This window comes from Denticeps clupeoides, unplaced genomic scaffold (genome assembly GCF_900700375.1).
Source record: "Denticeps clupeoides unplaced genomic scaffold, fDenClu1.1, whole genome shotgun sequence".
In the NCBI taxonomy this organism is placed as follows: domain Eukaryota; kingdom Metazoa; phylum Chordata; class Actinopteri; order Clupeiformes; family Denticipitidae; genus Denticeps; species Denticeps clupeoides.
The window spans coordinates 1-20318 of NW_021629868.1; the positions used below are offsets into that span (position 1 = coordinate 1).

Here is a 20318-nt window from a genome sequence, read left to right on the forward strand (position 1 = left end):
AGAGAGAGAGGGAGGGAGAGAGAGAGGGAGGGGAGAAATAGAGAGAGAGAGGTAAAAAGAGAGAGCGATCAAATTCAGATTCCAGCAGGTCGCCAGGTTTGCTTGTTGTAAGTCATTTTCTATTTCATACAGTGCCATGTAAGGGAAATTCTAAGAAATATATAAACTAATACAGATAACCAAAAAAATCAAAATTATACAAGATTCAAAATAACATAGATATAAATAGTCTCTTTGCTGCTGTTTTTCTTCTTTGAATCTGATTAATTGATGTATTTTCTAAACAACATTCAACCTGCTTTATCCTGCCAGCTTTTTAGCATTTATGTTTGTAGAATTAAACATTTAGTAAAGTAGAATAAAGTTATAAATATTGGTATAGACAATATCCACTCAAAGTTAACATTATTAAAAAAAATTTTATTTGCTCTAACGCAATAAAAGCACATTTCAACTAACTGGCAACGGGAGGCTATAGTTTTGCATTTGTTTTATGATTTAGTAAACAAATTATTCACACCAATCTGCATTTCTGTCTTTTCAGTCCAAACTTCAGGCCACTCCGCTTTATCGGGCGGTTCTGTCCGCACCTGGCAACCCCGCTCCGCTCGGAGGCGGGCAGCGGAGCGAAGGCGCAACTCCGCGGACCGGCGCAGCCGCGCTGATTCCCGTCCGCACGGACGCCGCCGTGCGTGTCGGAACCGGCGTGTTATTACAGTTTCCCGATTGCATTCCTGCGCGAATTAATCCAGGTGCTCGGGAGAGGGGTGACGGGTGCGCGGCTGGCGACGCCGATGGGACCGCAAAGTTTTCCCGCAGATGTGGTGCTGGGGACCCGGGGCAGCGCGGGGGTGCCGCGCCGGTGAGTAGTGCCGTCGGTGCCGGTCCCGTAAGCGACGTTCCCGCGACATCACGCAGGTTCCGGGGACGCGGAGGCGACACCGATGGCTTCCTCCGCGAAGAGCGAGAAGTTGGACGAGGCGCAGGCGCTGGCCAGGAGCTGCGCGGGCAGACCGGACTTTCTGCCGTGCGACGGACTCTCCATCTGCGCCACGCACAGCCACGGGAGGTGCTTCAAACTGCACTGGTGCTGCCACCTGGGCTGGTGTCACTGTAAGTGTCCCTTCCGCCGGACCCATGCGCGAGAAGTTCGCACGGGGACGGACTCGATTTAATCAGATTCCTTGTTAATTAATCCCGCAGTTAAATTGGGACAGTGTCCCCCACGATCCCGGAGCACCCAAGTCACGTGGGTAATATTAGTGTTGAGCAAGGCTGATAGATCAGCAGGATGTAGACTTGCACTTTGCATTATTGGATGGTGCACACATGCATGGCCTGGCATGGCCCGTCCGTCAATAGTGGCGTCCCCAACGCACACAGTCCAATTAGACCAGTCCAGGCCCCGGGTTTCCTGGAAAAGACAGTCAGAGCTGCCGAAAGGACATGAAAAGTAGCCCGGCTGCGTCCTCGGCTCTGGAGACCGTACCCCCTTCAATAATAGATGTGTGAACCTCACCGCCACCAGCCGTGCGTCTCACGGTTGTGTTTCTCAGCGATGCCGGTGAAGCAGCAGACCTCGCTTGGATGTCCACCACATGTCCACCGATCACGCACCGCAAAGCTGGCTACCGCATTAAATAAGGATAAGCAGATAATAAAACATGCTTTTTTAAAAACAGTCCATTAAATGATCGGGTCCGTTCAGTCTTATTGGGGGGGCCAATTGTCAAATGAAAATGTAACTGCCTGGCAGCGGTGGACAATAGAAATGTTGTTGTTCATCTCTCTCTCGCAATTCTCCTTCCTGTGCCCAGATTTTTGTCTTCGCCCCCCGCTGATTTGGACCAAAAGGAAGCGCGTCTATTTAGCGCACGGCGAGATTCCTCCAGCGTCTGGTTCTTAATGAAGAGGGAGAGATCAGTGCAGACAGTTACCTCCCGTTAAGCGTTTACCTTACGGGGATGACCTCGGACGTGGGGGACACCTCGGGGTTCTGCGATCTCCGGATAACGATTCGCCGTAACAGGCCGCTCCTGACACTAGTTACACGGTGAGGATCCCGGTCCATGCCGCAGGGACCTGGGGATGGAATGTGATCAGGAACCTACAGCCCGGACGTGAGAAGGACAACGCACGCGAAACCCTGATACTCAGGAAAAGGAAGGGGGCGTGTCATGGGACGTGACATAAAGCCGCAATGTCACTCAGAATCAATACATATTTGAGGTGTAACGAATGCAGCATAGAGCATATGGAGGTTTTCCCGTTACAATAATTCCAGTTTTTTTGGATGCACCGGCAGACTTGTTCATGAATGGGATTTAAGTGAAGGTGCGTGGTTTGGTCCGTTTTGCTCAGACAGGGACTGATGGCTCGAAAATGACTTGTGACGTCTGCTGCACCGCTCTGCGAGAAGCTCGTCCGTCATTGTTGGGGTCTATAATTTCCAGTTGCAGTGCCCTCCGGTGATTCCGGCAATTACCTTTCACACAAGGTGGTTGGAAACGACAGCAAATCTCCCCGCCGGCAGCCGCAAGCGCCGCCGCGGATTTGCTCAGGTTTTAGCTTTCTTAATAATGTCCTTTGTGTGGCGGCGTCCTTGGGCGGCGGAATCCCCCGGCTGCCGGTGTAAATCTCTGTGTGGTCTGCGGAAGCCGGAGTCGGGATCTCTGCCGCTTTGGCGCGCTGCCCGCCGCTCCAGCTGTCAAATGCTGATTTCCTCTGCGAGTTCTGGCAGGGCGACATGGCCCTTTGTTGGACAGATTTAACAAAACAAACCAAAATAGACGTATGACACGTAGAGCCAGTTATTGTGCTAAATGCACAAAAGCAATTAAGACTTATTAGAGGAACTATTGTTTCTTTTTGGAAATAATGGGAAATACACTTGTCATCTATTAACTGATTTGAACAGGCAAGGCATAACTTGTAGTTACCCTGTAGTTTATCTGCAAGCAACTAAATGCCCCCTCACCCCTTCCTTCATAAGCAAACACCTCATAAGCTAACATCAAAACATGTTCTTCTGGCCACTATAGGAAAAGATGCATCATGGCTGAGTGTGTGGAAGAGGAACCACTCCTTACTCTGGGTCCTAGCGGTTAAGGAAGCGGCTCCGTAGTCAGAAGGTTGCCGGTTCGAATCCCGATCCGCCATGGTGCCACTGAGGTGCAACTGAGCAAAGCCCCGTCCCCACACACTGCTCCCCGGGCGCCTGTCATGGCTGCCCACTGCTCACTAAGGGTGATGGCTTAAATGCAGAGGACAAATTTCACTGTGTGCACCATGTGCTGTGCTGCTGTGTATCACATGTGACAATCACTTCACTTCTTAAATAGGACCAAGCCTCTATAAAAGTGACAGTGAAGTGATTGGCGGTTTGGGATTCGAACCTGTAACCTTCTGATTACGGGTCCGTTTCCTTACCCGCTATGCCAACCAATGCCCCAAAGTGCATCCAAAGTGAGAATCGAATCCAGTTCCCTCAGGCCAAAGACTCGTGTCCTAACCACCCGACTACTGAAGAACTGTAGAAGATTTATAGTTAGATGTGATTATACACTAATGAAAATGTGATCATAAACACTATGCACCATATTTTCCCATGGGGGGGCATTCACAAAAGTCACATTGCTCTGAGCAGTTTTAGGTCCTGCCTGGAGGTCTATGTTTAAACTAGATGAGTTAAGGACCTAGTGCCTAGCCGAGTGATTATATCCTGTTCTGCTCTCTAGACGCCTAGAGGTCTTGACCTGTTCTCATAAACTATTCTAATCCAGCCCCATGTGGCTAATCGGGAGGACCGGGACAATTCCCGTGTGACGTTCTGAAGTTTGGGACTCAAGGTCCAGTGTTCTCTAGATTTTTTTGGGCCGGGTAGATGAAATAAGCACAAGTAAGTACACTTGGTCAGGAAAACTAATGAATTGTGTTGTGTTGCGGCAATATGAAATATCGGTTATATAAATAATAGTATGATGTGACAAACTAGTTTTGTTTTTATCAATTGAATTATGACAAAATATCTTTGTCAAAAAACCTTGTGATGTGATGAAGACGAGATGTAATGCTGGTCATAGACGATAAATATAACAAAATATAGATTGGAAATTCCTGACTAAATGACAGATTGACGCAAAGAATGGACTAAAACTAAATTAGACAACTAACAACTATAGACACCACATAACTGGGAATTTAATATGAATTAATTAATTTTTAATATTGATATATTTGTTTATTTTTTATGTTTTGGATATCTAGTTTGAACAGAACAAAACATTTTAACAAATGGAATAATGTTGGAGATGTGCCTCATGTTGAAATGAATCTACATTGTGAAGCAAACCCTTACTTGCACTGAATTGGAAATATTTTAGAAAAATACAGTTTACAACATCCAAGGCTTTAACAGTGCACTATGGTAGATTAATATGTAGTGTTATAATTACATGATTTAATAATAATAGGTCTAAAGGGGGCCAGTCTGAGGCCTGAAACTCCAGAGCAGAAAATGAGTCCCACTCCGGCCCTGATTCTAGTACAAGAGCGCACCACATCACATCTGTACCTGGATTCCCATCACTGTTTCCCCTGTTGCTTTTCTTCAAGCTGCTTCTGGCTGCCTTTACCACTTCATCTCAGTCATAAGGTATCCGGTTCTACCGCTTCCCTCGTTCTTTGTGCTCCTTCTCCCTCACGCTTATTTCTTCAGGTTCTGCTGCAAGTTGCGTATCGCTGAATGTTGTTCTTGCGCGAGTCTAATGCCCAGTGGAGGCGTTTTCTCCTGGCTGAATGGGCAGGTAAATTGGCTCGTTATCTCTCCCGCTGTTAAAGAAGCCTTTCAAAGCCACAACCACGAGGAGAAAAAAGGCTTCCCGACGTTCACTTTTCTCGCCCAAAAAGCCCGATTTCAATGCACACTTTTCCCCTCATAGTGGTATCATTATAATGAAAACACGTATGACAGAAATGAAATGGGGTGAATAAACAGCGCGCCCCCTGCGTGTTGTAGCGTGGGATGAAAAATGTGCGGAGGAGTTACTACTGTGTTGCTCTTTGCTTCTCTGGAATGGAATCGTGCTGGAATGACACCAAGTCAGGTGCATCTGCTCATGAGTGGCGTCATAATTAGAAGCAGATAATTCACAGAGAGAAGATCTAAAAGTGAGCAGGGATAAAACGGCCGCAAAGAAAAATCTATGTAGGGGAAGAGGCCCGAGGGCATCATTAGGGCCTAACACAATCTCCTCTGACGTTCATCTGGACGAGCGCGTTCTACCCCAAAACCTACTCCACAACATGAATAATGTAGTCAGGACTTACCTCGCCTCCTCTACCGAGGCAAACGAATAAACATCGAATAAGTCACGCTGACGGGGTCCCTCCAGACGCCTCCGTAGGTTCCTCAGCCTCGGCAAACAAAATTGCTGGACTGACCTTGAGTAGGCCCTCAGCCAGGAGGTGGAGGAGAGATGGTGGGGAAGGCTGGACGGATGAATTCCCATCTGTGTTGAAGGCAGATGTAAGGCATTGCATTATTCATGGCGGGGGTGAGAGGATCCTTTTCCCAGTCGGAGTGGCAGTCGTGGGACTGCAGATGATGGGTGCTGTTGGAATGGGTCTGATTGGTTCTGATAACTGAGCTGGGGAAGAGATTGAGGGCCCTATGTTTGAGACCTGATGCACAAAAAAATGCATGTCCAAGTCCATTTATCTGTTTTTATGGCAGCAAAAAACAGACTTCATGCCAGCGTAAAAGGGGAAAAACACTGCACATCACCTCGCCTGTACAAAAATAATGTCATTTCACTGTTAACTCAACACACAGCACTCTTGTGATTGCTAAATGCACACGTAATCTAAATGCATATGTACAGTCATACTGTAGTTGTATGGATTTGGGGTGTTAAGCGTGTTTTTTAATTTTTTTTTTGCTTGTGAAAATTGTGAAAATGCTCAGCCCCAAATTGGGAAGTGTTTCTTTCTTATGGGCTGTGGTGTCCTAGTGGTAAAGGAAGTAGCCCCGTAATCAGAAGGTTGCCGGTTCAAATCCCAAGGTACCACTGAGGTGCCACGGAGCAAAGCACTGTCCCCACACCCGGCTCCCCGGGAACCTGTCATGGCTGCCCACTGGTTAAAAGCAGAGGACACATTTCATGTGTCAGCGTGTGCTGAGCTGTGTTTCACAATGACTTCTCTTTACTTTTACATACAGACACACATTGCACACACACCAACCAGTCCACCTCAACACAAGTTCCTACTACAGCGTCACACACAAACACAAGACCCATTAGCTCCGTATGCAATCGTCACATGGTCACACAAACAGCAACCGTGCTAACACACTCACACACTCCTAATTCCGGCTGCCACACGCTGGAGTCTCATTACAGAGCAGTAGGGCCGTGCCGACACCCTGTCTGCCTGCGCTACCCAATTAGGCCCAGCAGACCGATGGACCAGTGCACACGTGGTGAGGAAGTTATTTATTCATAAACAAAATGTTTGGATTGCATGAGAGGCATTTTCCCAATGAATCTTACATTATGTTCTGAAACCAAAATCCTTTGTATGGCCAGCATTCACAAAACAGACCAAAACCCGATCAAATCTTCACACACACCTTGTAATAACACTGCTACCAATTGCCAGTCAGAAAGCACACTGACCCTAATGGGTAATTACATAAATCATTTATGACATATGTTCTGCTATGATTTCCACGGGCTTCCAACTTTTTTGAATGCATTATGCTTGCATTTGAAGACAGTGTTGCTAATATTTTGTGATAGGTGAATGCGTTTGGTTCACAGTTTGGTCTAGATGTTCTACTGTTTGGAGACATGTGATACTGCAGCTTCAATTTTGATCAAAGAAAAAAATACAGCTTCAGGCCCAGTATCAATCCATCATATCATAAGGTTACACTACAAAGAACTTGCAGAAACATGCTGATTTAAATCTGGTTTCTGTTTGATCCAAAGTGTATCATGGATGATTAGTGGACTGAGACCATTTGAAGAGGAGGGGGTCCTTGGATTTTTTGATACCGAGGGCCAATAGAAGCCATTTGTGCAAAATGTATTTATGTCATGATTCTGACTTTTTGGGGTGTTCCTTTTCCACGTTCTGGCCGAGTTTCATGTTAAGTGTTAAGTACTCAGGTTGGACGCCAGGTAGCTCAGGGGTAATATCACCGGTCTCTGGTCTCGCAGTCCGTGGGCATGAGGTTCGAATTTTCTAGGGGGGAGTGGTGGCCTAGTGGTTAAGGAAGTGTCCCCGTAATCAGAAGGTCGCCGGTTCGAATCCCGATCCGCCAAGGTGCCACCGAGGTGCCACTGAGCAAAGCACCGTCCCCCCACACTGCTCCCCGGGCGCCTGTCATGGCTGCCCACTGCTCACTCAGGGTGATGGGATAAATGCAGAGGACAAGTTTCACTGTGTGCACCGTGTGCTGTGCTACTGTGTATCACATGTGACAATCACTTCACTTTCTTTCACGTTAAGTAAAAATGTATATTTCATCTAGTTGGGATCCGGTCATTGTATTTTACAATGTTCTGTGTAGATGTCTTTGTGCCCTGCTAAGTCTGATGAAAAAAAAGTCGAGAAATTGCGTCCATGCTTCCCTGCCCTGAGGAACCCTAAACATTCTCCAAAAATTCAACATGCATATTGGTCAAGCAGTCACCTCTGGGTTCGTTTCCCATCCCTTTGTGTTTCTCTGTCCCTTTTGGCCCTCATGCCGTGTTTATGTTTTTTTTATTTTGTCATCATTATGCTTCACCTCTGCGCCTCCTTTAAACGTGACAGTCCCTGACGCATATTTCTTCAAACCCAACAGTAACAGTTGTCATTATTGCCAATATTAACAAAACTAAAAAAGGTTTGGCATTGAAAAAAGGATGATCCCTTAGTGAGCTGCCGGGGTGGGAAAGGGAAAAGCTTTATTTTGTGTCTAGGTCCTCCAGTTTATTCTGTGCAAAGAAACACTTCTCTATGAGACTGAAACTGTGACAAGAACAATGAACTAGTCGCCTACTGAATGTATTTTTTAGTGAATTATCTCATCAGTTACTAAGATTTTGAAGACAGAGATTTACTAAACGTGCAATATGAACACATCGGAAGCAGAAGAAAAAAACACATCAGTAGTGATGCTGAACCAAGCGAAATGTGCTGCTTTGACAATTTGGCGTGCAGAAAAATAAAATTAGGCGGTGGAGTGTATGGCTCCACTTTAGAAAGGGGGGAAGAGTCACAAAAATGAATTTGATTTACCCGCTATAAATAACTTTCTCCCTGTTGATAAGTAGGCAAGACCATGTTAAAAAGGTTTGCTTGTGTCTGCCATGTGCTGTTCCTTTTCTCTAGGAACATTAATAAGAAATAATAAGAAAGACTTAAATAACAAACAAATCAAATAGTAATAAACATAATATATACAAATTACATTGGACTGGTGGCTGTTGCGGAACTGCTGTTGGTGTTGCCATATATTCAGTATTATAGCTGGATTTGTAGCTGGTGATGTGCTGCCTGCCTGGTGTTGTTGCTCCTCATGTGACCCTCTATGCTCCTGCTGTGCGCTGCCTTGGCCTCTTGGATGCCTCTCTTCAGATTGGCTCTGGCTGTACTGTAATGTTTCATATCCCCCGACCTGGCTTTCAGCAGGCTTCGGACCTCCCTCGTCATCCAGGGATCCCTGTTGGGATAGGTCCTAATGTGACATTGGTGATATTGTCTGGTGACATCTCTGGTGACATGACATTGTCTGGTGACATCCCTGGTGACATGACCTGTGGTTCTCCAGGTCTCCTGTTGGGCCATGTAGTGACAGTGCGGGTGATGATGGGAGCTTGATTTCTGAGGGGGCTGTATGTAGGTATCAGAAGCATGGACGTGTGATCAGACTGACCAAGGTGTGCTAGGGATTTAGCCTTGTAGGCCAGCCTACTGTTTGTACACAGGTTGTCCAGTGTTTTTTCTCCCCTGGTTGCAAATTTTATGTGTTGATGAAGTTTGGGAAGGACTGCTTTCATGCAAATGCCCCAGAGCCGAGCCAGCATTAGCATTTGGTGCTATGTACAAAGCAGTTAGCAGTAAGACACTGAGTTCAGGAGGAAGGTATAAGGGTCTGCATTTATCCGTCATAAAGTAGTGTCTGGCAATAACGGTGGAGATTGTACATCTTTTCTTGTTTGAACAATGCATCCTTTCTTGCGGGAGAACCATGTAACCTGTTAGCTCAATGGCTAACAGTGTATGCTCAGTGTTATATATGGGCATAACAGTGTATTTATTCCCAGTGTAATGTATGGGCATAACAGTGTATGCCCAGTGTTATATATGGGCATAACAGTGTATTCCCAGTTTAATGTATGGGCATAACAGTGTATGCCCAGTGTTATATATGAGCATAACAGTGTATTCCCAGTTTAATGTATGGGCATACCAGTGTATGCCCAGTGTTATGAATCGGCATAACAGTGTATGTCCAGTGTTATATATGGGCATAACAGTGTATTCCCAGTTTAATGTATGGGCATAACAGTGTATGCCCAGCTGAGAAACTTGACATTGGTTAGTTTTCATACTGTTTAGATGGGGGAGGCGGAGTGGGGGTCTGTGCAAAGACAGCACAGCACATCTAATTTGTGCTTTTTCCAGTGGATTTGTCAGCTACAGTAGTAAATCTTGTATAGTAAAGATTGTGGCTAGTCTATTGCTTTCTGTCAGGATCCGGTCCGAAATGGGGGTTACTCCGGTCCGGATCAGGATCAGAATCTGGACCGGAGTTTCATTGTTGTCCTGTGTAATGTTCCCTAATCGTTTTCACCTGTGTTAATTGTATAAAGCTGCCCTGTTCGTTTCTGTCCGCTGTCAGGTCTTTGAAGTTATGTTCCGTGTTCACCAGTGTCTTCGTCTCGGATGTCTCCCCTGTCCTGTGCTTCACCATTAAACCCCTGTTCAGTGATGTCAGGTGAAAGCGTCCTTCATTCCTCGTCATTCCTTGTCACTCCACGTCCTCCTCTCCGTTCACCCGCCGCGTCATGCCCGCATGGACGTGACAGAAAGACCTGACACACATTTGGACGCCACCTGACGCAGCCCCGCTGATCGGAGGAGCCGCGACTCGCCGGGAGGACGCCGCCAGCTTCCTTGTCCCTGGCCTTCCATGGCTTCATTTTCAGCAGGGTCCCGACCCCTGCCTCTCAGTCCCGTGTCTGGCGGCGTTGAAGGTGAGGAGCGGCCATTCAGCGGGGCGAGCCGGAGACTGACAGGGAGCGGCGGACGCATGCGGACAGCGGACGAGGTGCCGGTACCAAACTGGCCCAAAGCCGTCTGCGCTGGACATCCGCCGCTCGTCCATCTGAAATACTGGACCATTCATTCATTCATTCAGTCATTTATCATTCCTCTCTGTTCATTTCATCCTTTCTGGTTTACGAATCGATTCCGTTCGATTCCTCCTGTCCACTCGGACCATTTAAGACTGTGTATGGACTTTTCCCCCCTCCTTCATGGACTGCTCCATCTGGCCCGCCAGGTGTCGTGCCATAAAAGGGGGGATTCTGTCAGGATCCGGTCCGAAATGGGGGTTACTCCGGTCCGGATCAGGATCAGAATCTGGACCGGAGTTTCATTGTTGTCCTGTGTAATGTTCCCTAATCGTTTTCACCTGTGTTAATTGTATAAAGCTGCCCTGTTCGTTTCTGTCCGCTGTCAGGTCTTTGAAGTTATGTTCCGTGTTCACCAGTGTCTTCGTCTCGGATGTCTCCCCTGTCCTGTGCTTCACCATTAAACCCCTGTTCAGTGATGTCAGGTGAAAGCGTCCTTCATTCCTCGTCATTCCTTGTCACTCCACGTCCTCCTCTCCGTTCACCCGCCGCGTCATGCCCGCATGGACGTGACACTTTCTTTCTCACCATTGAAAGTTTGAATTAATGGGGCAGGACGTTTGTTTAAGCAGGCATTGGCCACGGTGGTCAATGCGGTTAAATACGTACTGTGTAGCACTGTCACAACATAAATTGGTTTCCTCTATTCTAGATAAAGATTTAAGCTTTAAGGTGAAAGCCTTGTGTTCAAAATAGGGACAACTGTTCTTCTTTGCTTCATTAGGCTTCAAGATCTTATTGATGTGAATTGGTTTTCAGGTGAAATGCCAGTCAGCTGGTATTTCATTATATTGTAAATATAATGGTGGTTGTGAGTTTGTGGTTGTGAGTTTGGACCTTGTGGTAGGCTTTCCCTGTGTTGGTGCGGGATTCCCCTGGGGTTTTCAGTTTCCTAACGCTGTCCACTCTATCCGTGGGTGTGAATGAATGGTGTGTGTGTTTCTGCACCCTTGTGTGCGCATCAGTGTCCCAGAGTGGGCTGTGGCAGCCGTGAACCTCAGTAGGACTAAGCAGTTTTGGAAAGTGAGTAAGCAAGTGAGTGAGTGTAAATATTCTGCTTAAATATCCACAAGGATACCTCAGAATTGCATGATTTGCAAATTGCAATTTGGGGAGGAAAAAAAGAGGTCCCACTCGTACCTCTTTTCCTCCTCCCTGGTCGGTTCCAACGCCAGTTCACAATATGGAACCCATGCAGGTGCCAGTGTTGTAGTAAACGGGTAAGAAGTTGTTTTGCTGACTTTGTGAATAACTTTAGTTCTGTGTTAGAAACTAAAAACATGTGATAAAGAAGCCAGTTGAAGCTGCAGTGCAGTGGTTTGGATCTGGCACTGGGCTCTGTTCTAGCTCTGGCTCCTTTGCTTGAATTATTAAAAGCGAAGACACAGCTGCTCTGGGTAACATTGCAGAACACGCGAGTGTCTGGCCACGGCCCAAATGCAAACTCAGGCAAACTGCTCAGATGTTACAGACCCAGCGTTTTTCCAGCCTGCTTGCATTTACATTTTACGGCATTTATCAGAAACCCTTATCCAGAGCGACATATGATCAGTAGTGACAGGGACAGTCCCCCCCTGGAGACACTCAGGGTTAATTGTCCTGCTCAGGGACACAAGTAAGTTGGGTTTGAACCTGTGGTCTGGTTCATAGGTGAATATGTTACCCACTAGGCTACTATCACCCTAGCACCCATGCCTCTTCTAGGCTACTACTACCCTACCACCTATGCCTCTTCTGGGCTACTACCACCCTACCACCCATGCCTCTTCTAGGCTATTACCACCCTACCACCCATGCCTCTTATAGGCTATTACCACCCTACCAGCCATAACTCTTCTAGGCTACTAATATCCTACCACCCATGCCTCTTGTAGGCTACTACCACCCTACCACCCATACCCCTTCTAGGCTACTACCACCCTACCACCCATACCCCTTCTAGGCTACTACCACCCTACCATCCATGCCTCTTCAAGGCTATTACCACCCTACCACCCATGCCTCTTGTAGGCTACTACCACCCTACCACCCATGCCTCTTGTAGGCTACTACCACCCTACCACCCATACCCCTTCTAGGCTACTACCACCCTACCATCCATGCCTCTTCAAGGCTATTACTACCCTACCACCCATGCCTCTTGTAGGCTACTACCACCCTACCACCCATGCCTCTTCTAGGCTACTACTATCCTACCACCCATGCCTCTTCTAGGCTACTACCACCCTACCACCCATGCCTCTTCAAGGCTACTACTATCCTACCACCCATGCCTCTTCTAGGCTACTACCACCCTACCACCCATGCCTCTTCCTAATGCGAGTGTTCATTGCTTTCCGCAGGTAAATATGTTTACCAGCCAATGACAACAGTCGGACAGCTGCCCAGCACGTCGGTACCCGCTGCTCCGTCTGGCTACTCCGACACCATCGACCTCTCCATCTCACTGACGCGTCGCTTCCTCCGCATCGCCCCCTGCTTCCTGCCTCCGCCCTGTCCCGAGTCGCCCAAGTACTGCATTATCTCCGACCTCTTCATCGACGACTACATAGTCAAGCGCATCAATGGCAAGATGTGCTATGTGCAGCGCCCATTGCCACCACCATTAATACCAGCTTCTGCACCACCACAGCCACACCCACACCTTGCCACTCTGGCTCCAGAATCTCCAAGGCCATTGCCCACAGACCAACCATTCAACGCCCCCCTGGAGAAGATTAAGGGACCCAAAATGGACCACTGCTCTTCACCATCCAGCTCCGAGGACTCTGGGATAAATGCATTGGGGCGACACTTCCTGGAGTCATGTGAGGAGGACTCAGAGGAGGAAGAGGATGAGGAACTGAGCACAGATGGGAATTCCAGCCCAGTGAGCCTCTGGGACCAGGATGATTGCTCTCTGCTCTCACCATCCAAGTCCCTTGTGGAAATAATTGAAAACATTGAAACTACTGTGTGACATTTCCCACCCCGAGAAAGCTCTTCCTTCCACCCTCATCACCTCCTCCTCTCTTTGATATGCCACGCGTCTCCACTGAACCATGAATTTGGGGGAGGAACTAACTAGCAGTCCGCTGTTTGTTTCGCATCTTATCACATTAGCTCAGAGACAATATGTGGATAAATGCACCGCTGGCTGCTCCCATCTTTGGTTCTCCTAATGACAAGCCCTCGCATGATTTATTCGATAGAGACATTGTCCAGCATAGTGTCAGCAGATGCCAGAAAAGGAAATATTCCCAGATGCATGCTCTTTCATAATATCTGACCATATAGCAGTGTTAGGCCGAACATTTTTTTGCATATTGTTTTCATCTATGTTTAGTAACAGCTGAGTAACTCTAGAGCCCAGGGTGCAATGACTTAATAAATAATAATCCTACATCTGAGTAAGAGAAAAGGCAAGTAGAGAGACAGATCTAAAATGCAGTCATTGGTGCAGTTCAAAAATATTTAAATCATGTAAGAGGTTAGGGCGCACCAGTGTGACTTTGATAAAGGAGGCCTTTTTTTCCAGTGGTTCACAGTCATTGTCGCCCTGCTTCAGATGACCTGGAGCATGGGTGTGAATGCCTGCTCGGTGCTACCATGAACAATGGTGATGTGTAATTATAATTTTTTCAGGCATTAAAATAATCAGAGATGAAAAGTCACGATTTAGCTACTCAAAGTCACTACTCAAATACTTTTTCATTCTGAAATATTTAAACCCACTTTTGTCATACATGTATGTTACCAAACCAAACATGACGAATGGTGATCAGAGCTTCAATTCAAGCACTGTGGAACAAGTAAATTTGTCATCTGCAAACACTCCTAAAGCATTACATCTTATATAATGCAGGTTTCCCTCTGAGATATTTAAAGGAAACGATGCAGGGTCATTGATACATCCTTCACATGAGTTTGAACTGCCTATGATTTCAAGGGCACCTCACGCCATGCTATTGTACTGTAGCAATTTTTCTTATGATGATGATTTTTGTTAAATCTTTCAATTTAATATAAACACTTGAAACACTGGTCTCTACTTGTGCTTTTCATGTTGCTGATGATTTCTTTAGTTTTATTCACGTTACAAGCTTCACTGCTTTTCTCTGACTGTTCTGAGAACTGACTATTCGCATGGTCATAAATCTGATGTTTCTGGTCCAATACCATGGAGGAAAGTGAAATCTGATTTCATCATTTCTGTGTCCAGTCCTAGAAACATAAGATATGTGTGGTTTTAAACAAAGAATTAAGAATAAATGGATTTGAGACACTTCACTTATGTGAACGTAGCCAATTTGTTTTTTATTAACACATGAAAAAAAGGCAGAGGAGGAGCATTAAAGACCTCTTCAGTCAGGTCAGGGCAATAATTGTTGGTGAACAACAAGTCCTACAGTAGCTGTGAAGTATTTCATGTGAGAGTTAACATGGCAAGGTTCAGCATTTACTGAGCTATTCTGAATGGAACTGCATGGAGAAAAATCCACAAACTAGTATTGACTAAGCTGGAAATTTCTTTTATGAGACACTCTAGTAACTAAGATGAGAATATGTCAGTCCTATGAAATGACATTTTTGCCACACAGCAAATGCTGAATGGTGATGACATTCGTTCAGCACATGCACATAGGCACAAAAACAGCATGAATGCCAATCTGAAGACTCTCATTCATGCCACACGGCCTTGGATCAGATGAAAGTGGCTCAAATTGGACTGAAAAGATCTGATTTCCGTGCTCATACTGCTTGAAAACATCCATTCATATGCGAGTCACATAAATGCATAAGGTGGGATGTGAGTCACTTTGGCGGGGCCATGTGAACATTGCTGTAAAGCATATGGAGAGCGTTGTTTACATAGACGTGGCACTATGCACACGACAGTCTTAGCTGGGCCCAGCTGGTGCACAGAAATTATGTTCTATTCACATTCAAATCACAGTTTGCTGAATGAAGCCGAAAAAAGTGTGTCCCTTGGAATGTCTGCCTCACCTTCAGCTGATGTCCCATTGATTCTTGCTGCCTCGCCTTGAAAATATTCCTATTGATCTCCTCTCTCTAGAGCTATAGGACAAACCGACACAACTACAGAGATCAAATTCCTCCTGGTCTACAGTTATGGGAACATATCCTGTGCATGAATCACCCTGCTGGCAGGAAGTGAGCGGGACAGAGAGAGCGAGTGAGGAAACTTTGGGGAGACAGAAATGGAATCACAGGCAGGAAGAAGTAATATGAGGGAATGAGAGACGGATTTAAAAATAGATATCCGTCTGGCTGTGCATCCAGCCGTCATGTTGTGGAGGGGAGACATCAGATCCTATCAAAAGACTCTGCCAAGCAAACCTTCAGATTTTGGTTGGAGCCCCCTGAAGAAGTCATTACAGCTGACTCACACATTTCCTGTTGTCTTTGCAGTTAAACTGAACAACAATGAACAAACAAAGCACATACACACAAACACGCCATCCTGGCCATAGCCATGGGCGCTGCCTAGACAGAGGGGCTTTATTTCAAACATGTATTATTACAACATTTATTAATATAAACATATATTCATTTGATCCAGTGCCATTAACATGAAATAGCATAAACATTCATGGGTAACACAAATGTTGTAGATTGCATTGATCTCAATCATCATAACAGTTGCATTGTTTTGTCATGAAGATGTCTAATGATAAGCGAATGATTATCCCATTGTGAGTTTAATGCATTGTGGATTCATTTGGAGCCATATTTTGATGACTTATAGCTACCAGTGGGATCTTTGGGCCAAAAATCCCACCTCTCCTGATGTTATGTCAGAGTCTCATTCATAAAATATAACAGATTTTTATTCCCCTCCCTTCAGAGTAAAAGTAACCAATGATCCCAGATCTGGAATTTGGAGGAGAAGAAGAGCAAGTGACTGACTATCATTTGAGAGTAGCAGACAGACCGAAGCACAGCATCCTGGTCCCGACACACCCGCTGAGAAAAAAGGTTGTCTCTAAGGAGACAGCATTTCATTGTGTCACTTGTCACTTGCTGCAGATGTTTCACATTCACCAGTGTTCCACTCTACCTTAAACCATAGGCTAACTTCCTGGGATGAATTATTCTGAGGTGTTGGAAACTTTGGTGAATGCTGTGGTATGTTGGGGTGTACTGGGCATTTTTATATACCATAACAGCATGACTGTGGTTGGTCTTCCCATTAATTTCCATCAATGTAAATCTGTTGTGGGTGCATTGCTAGATTAAAAGAGATGTAAGAGAGGTAACATAATGAGTAAGTCAGCTAGTCAGTTAGCATCGGGCAGTATGGGGCAGTATAAGGTCAAAGGCATCTATTTCTTGAGGAAGTGAACCTAACTAATCTGGGTGACAACCATCTTAGTCCTTAGTCTTGTTAAACTCATTTTTAACATGGCAGCAGTGTGAAATACAACTACTACGGTTCACAGATTTCTGGTCAAATTCTACCCCCTGCTTTATGGGGTTTTAATTCTCCAGGAGCAAAAATCTCATACGGGGCACTTTAATGTCTGGCAAAGTCATTTTCAGTCACAATGTCAGAGTTACCACTTTGATTTTAGTGTCACTTTGAAAGTCTGAACTTCATTGGATCTGTCTTCAGGCAATATACATTGACTTGCAAATTGCTGCACAGAACATACATAGGGACATTCACAGGTCAGACTTTGAAATCAGAACAGAAGGAACTTGTGGCTGGATCCACATTTCAGCATGGAAAATAAAGTAGCTGCTGGGACCTCTTCTCCATCCAGCCTGTTTATCTGTGGCTGAATGTTAGGGTGAATGTGTCAGGTGTAAAATGTCCTCTCTTATCTGCTGAGAACACGCCGGCTCGCTGCACCCATCGTCTCAGTGCTACACCTGCCTGAGCCTGACACTTTATCGGAGCCGGAATTGCATGTCCTTTTAGAATGAGCTGCGGTCTTAGAGGCTACGTTGGGATGATTTTCTGCCTATAGATGTGAAGCTTATGCTACAGACGTCTGGGTTCACAAAGCGTGTCCCCTGACCAGGAGTTTTTTGCATGTCCTAAATATTCTTAATAAGCTCCGTAATGATAAGTGTTATGCAGACACTGACTTACAGCGAAATGAATATTTTGAGATAAAAATAAGGGTGGTAGTAGCCTAGTGAGTAAGACACTTGCATATGAACCACAAAACCACAAAGTCACAGGTTCAAACCCCACCTACTACCATTGTGTCCATGAGCAAGACACTTAACCCTGAGTGTCTCCAGGTGGACTGTCCCTGTAACTACTGATTGTAAGTTGCTCTGGATAAGGGCATCTGCTAAATGCATTAAATGCTAATGCCATAAACAGAACAAGTGAATTAACTGACACTAAGGAAAAGAAACACCCAGTTCTTAAAGCGCTTCTGGTTTTCAAAAGTTCTTTTACACGTACAGAACTTTTGATTGTTTAACCCATCCTAAGTTAAAACGTTATTATGATGTCATAAAGGGTATGAACTGGTTTAGTTTGTTGATTCATTGTTGTTCTGCTAATATGTTTTATGTTGCTAGTAGCCTAATGGTTTAGACGCTTGCCTATGAACCAGACGAGCACAAAGTCACAGAATCCAACCCCACTTTCAACAATTGTGTCCCTGAGCAAGACATTTAAGTCTGAGCGTGGAAAATAGGACCGTCCCTTTAACTACTGATTGTAAGTCAGTCTGGATAAGAGGGTCTGTAAATGTATTTTGAATTTAGACTATCAACATTTATAAACATTTCTCTTGCAACCATAATTTGAGTGATGAGTGAAAAAGAAAATGTTTTTCGTGTGCCTGATTTCTCTATCCCACTGTACTGTATATGGATTGGTGATAGATTTTTAACTGTGTTGATCAGCCGCTGAATTGTGCTCCAGCTCTTTCATTACTTCGGCTGATTTGACGCCCACCCCCTCCGGTGCTACCGTATGAGATTATGAGTATGTGTGTGTGTGTGTGTGAGAGTTACGGGTCATAGGAAGCTTGCCCTGCACTGAACCTCTGATACCTCCCACTACGAAGAAAAGATGATGGGATTTTCTGGGTCGGGATGGAAGTGTTCTGTTTACCTTGAACAGAAGGCCTTGAACAGAAATCCAACTCCTGACAGCACTACCACTGCATCCCAATGGACCTTACAATAAAAGAACAATGATGACATACAGCAGCATTATGGTGGGGTGGTACAACTATTCTGTGTGTGGTTAGCTGCACACCACGGATGATGCACAATTAACAAGTCCAATTGAATTAGAGTGTGCTATGAGTGCGTACTCCAATTATTACCTGCAATTGTTCTCTTTGCGCTCTGTGGCTGCTGAGGGGAATTTAGTGTTTAGCAGACATATTGAAGTTGAGCCTGGAGACAATAATGTGCCCCCCCCCCCCAACTTCCAGCAGCAGATGCATTAATGAATACATAATCCAGGTCCTCGTCAGAGTATTGTTCTGTCCTTTTTAATATACTTCCTATGGTGGAACCTAAAATAGATGAGCATAAATAGGCCACATCTGGGGATATGAGAGCACACATCATCTCTCTAGAAGGATTTGGGACAAAAGTTATAAATCTAAATCCCTGCTACTGACGTGGGAACTGATGTCTTTGATGCAATAAAAGCATGCCCTTCAACCACAAATTACATAAGGGACCTATTGCAACAACAAAAGTGAATTTAGAAGGACCACAGACTGATGCAGAGCCATACTTAGATTAGGATACTGGATTATGATTTTGAGGATATTGACATTTAGCACATTGAAAAGAACCAACAATAGCTCAAAGACAAAAGTCACATATAGACCTGGTCCTGACTAAAGCTGTTGTGGTCTTCTAAGCCAAGAGCTGCCTCTCCTGCTCTTAAAGAGCCTCATAGCCAGGAACGTTGCATGAAAGGATGGACACAAACGCTCAGACTCAAAAACGGGGGAATTTGAGCATAAAATAAACTGGGCACTTAAACCATCACAAGACATGAACACATGAAATGGGGATAAAAGACAAAAGACCGAACAAGGGCAGGACACAGCAAGGATAAATTTATAATAATAATAATTCACACAATCAGGGTAAACAGGAGCACAAGACAGAAAACACAAAACTCCAGTCTGTAAAATGGAACCACTGACCCTAGAAGTGTCAGGGTGGTGACAGTCATACCGTCTAGTGTGTCTAAGGCAGTGCTTCTCAAATAGTGGAGTGGTGCCTGAGGAGCAGAGCAAGCAGGATATATAAAGTGCAGTGAAATTGAATTAGTGGTGTGTGCAAAATTTCCTAATTTTCATGAAACAATGTCATGAGAAAAACACTGTTATCTTATTGTTTTCTGAGCAGCAATACAATATTGATTTCCATCTGTAGACATTTGCTTGTTTCCAATATAAATATATATATTACAACCATTTCTTATTTTGTTTTTTAACGGACCTCCACTCTCTTACACATCTTAATATGTCTCAAGCTATTCTAGAATTCAAGGAGCATCAGCGGGATTCCCAATCAGTGTTGATTCTGTGTCCCAAAGCCATTCCAAAAAGACCACAGATTTGTCCCACTTCAGACCACTGCCTTGAAAGTCTGACTAGACACACGCACACATTTTTTTCTTATAAATACCCAATACCTTTAAAGCATAAATTGTTCTCTTGCCCAAAAAGTAAACAGTATGTTTCTCTACATAACTAAATATATATATAACCACACACACTCACACACTCAGAGTGTGTGTGTGTGTTTATATATATAGTTATATTATATATGTACATAATATATACATACACCTATATACATAAGTTTTTTCCTCCAGCAAATTTTTTGACATCTTTGGTTCAGTCCATGGAGGGAAAATTGTATTTCCTGGAATATTTTAAATGGTGTGCTCTCTCGCTCTCATTC

At 45.0% G+C, this 20318-nt stretch overlaps 1 protein-coding gene across 1 annotated transcript; it reads left to right on the forward strand.

Moving 5' to 3' along the window:
• The first annotated feature begins 612 nt into the window (after positions 1–612).
• On the forward strand, positions 613–14435 carry LOC114776119 (UPF0524 protein C3orf70 homolog B-like). The gene is made up of 2 exons (XM_028966728.1): positions 613–1113; positions 12752–14435. The coding sequence occupies exons 1-2, from the start codon at positions 945–947 to the stop codon at positions 13366–13368; spliced, it is 786 nt and encodes a 261-aa protein (XP_028822561.1). The 5' UTR covers positions 613–944; the 3' UTR covers positions 13369–14435.
• Positions 14436–20318: the final 5883 nt, after the last annotated feature.

Bases quoted from the DNA above. Each gene is read 5' to 3' on its own strand.
- LOC114776119 (XM_028966728.1), top strand. From the start codon at position 945: ATGGCTTCCTCCGCGAAGAGCGAGAAGTTGGACGAGGCGCAGGCGCTG. The intron at 1,114-12,751 runs GTAAGTGTCCCT...TGCTTTCCGCAG, and splicing joins CCACCTGGGCTGGTGTCACT to GTAAATATGTTTACCAGCCA.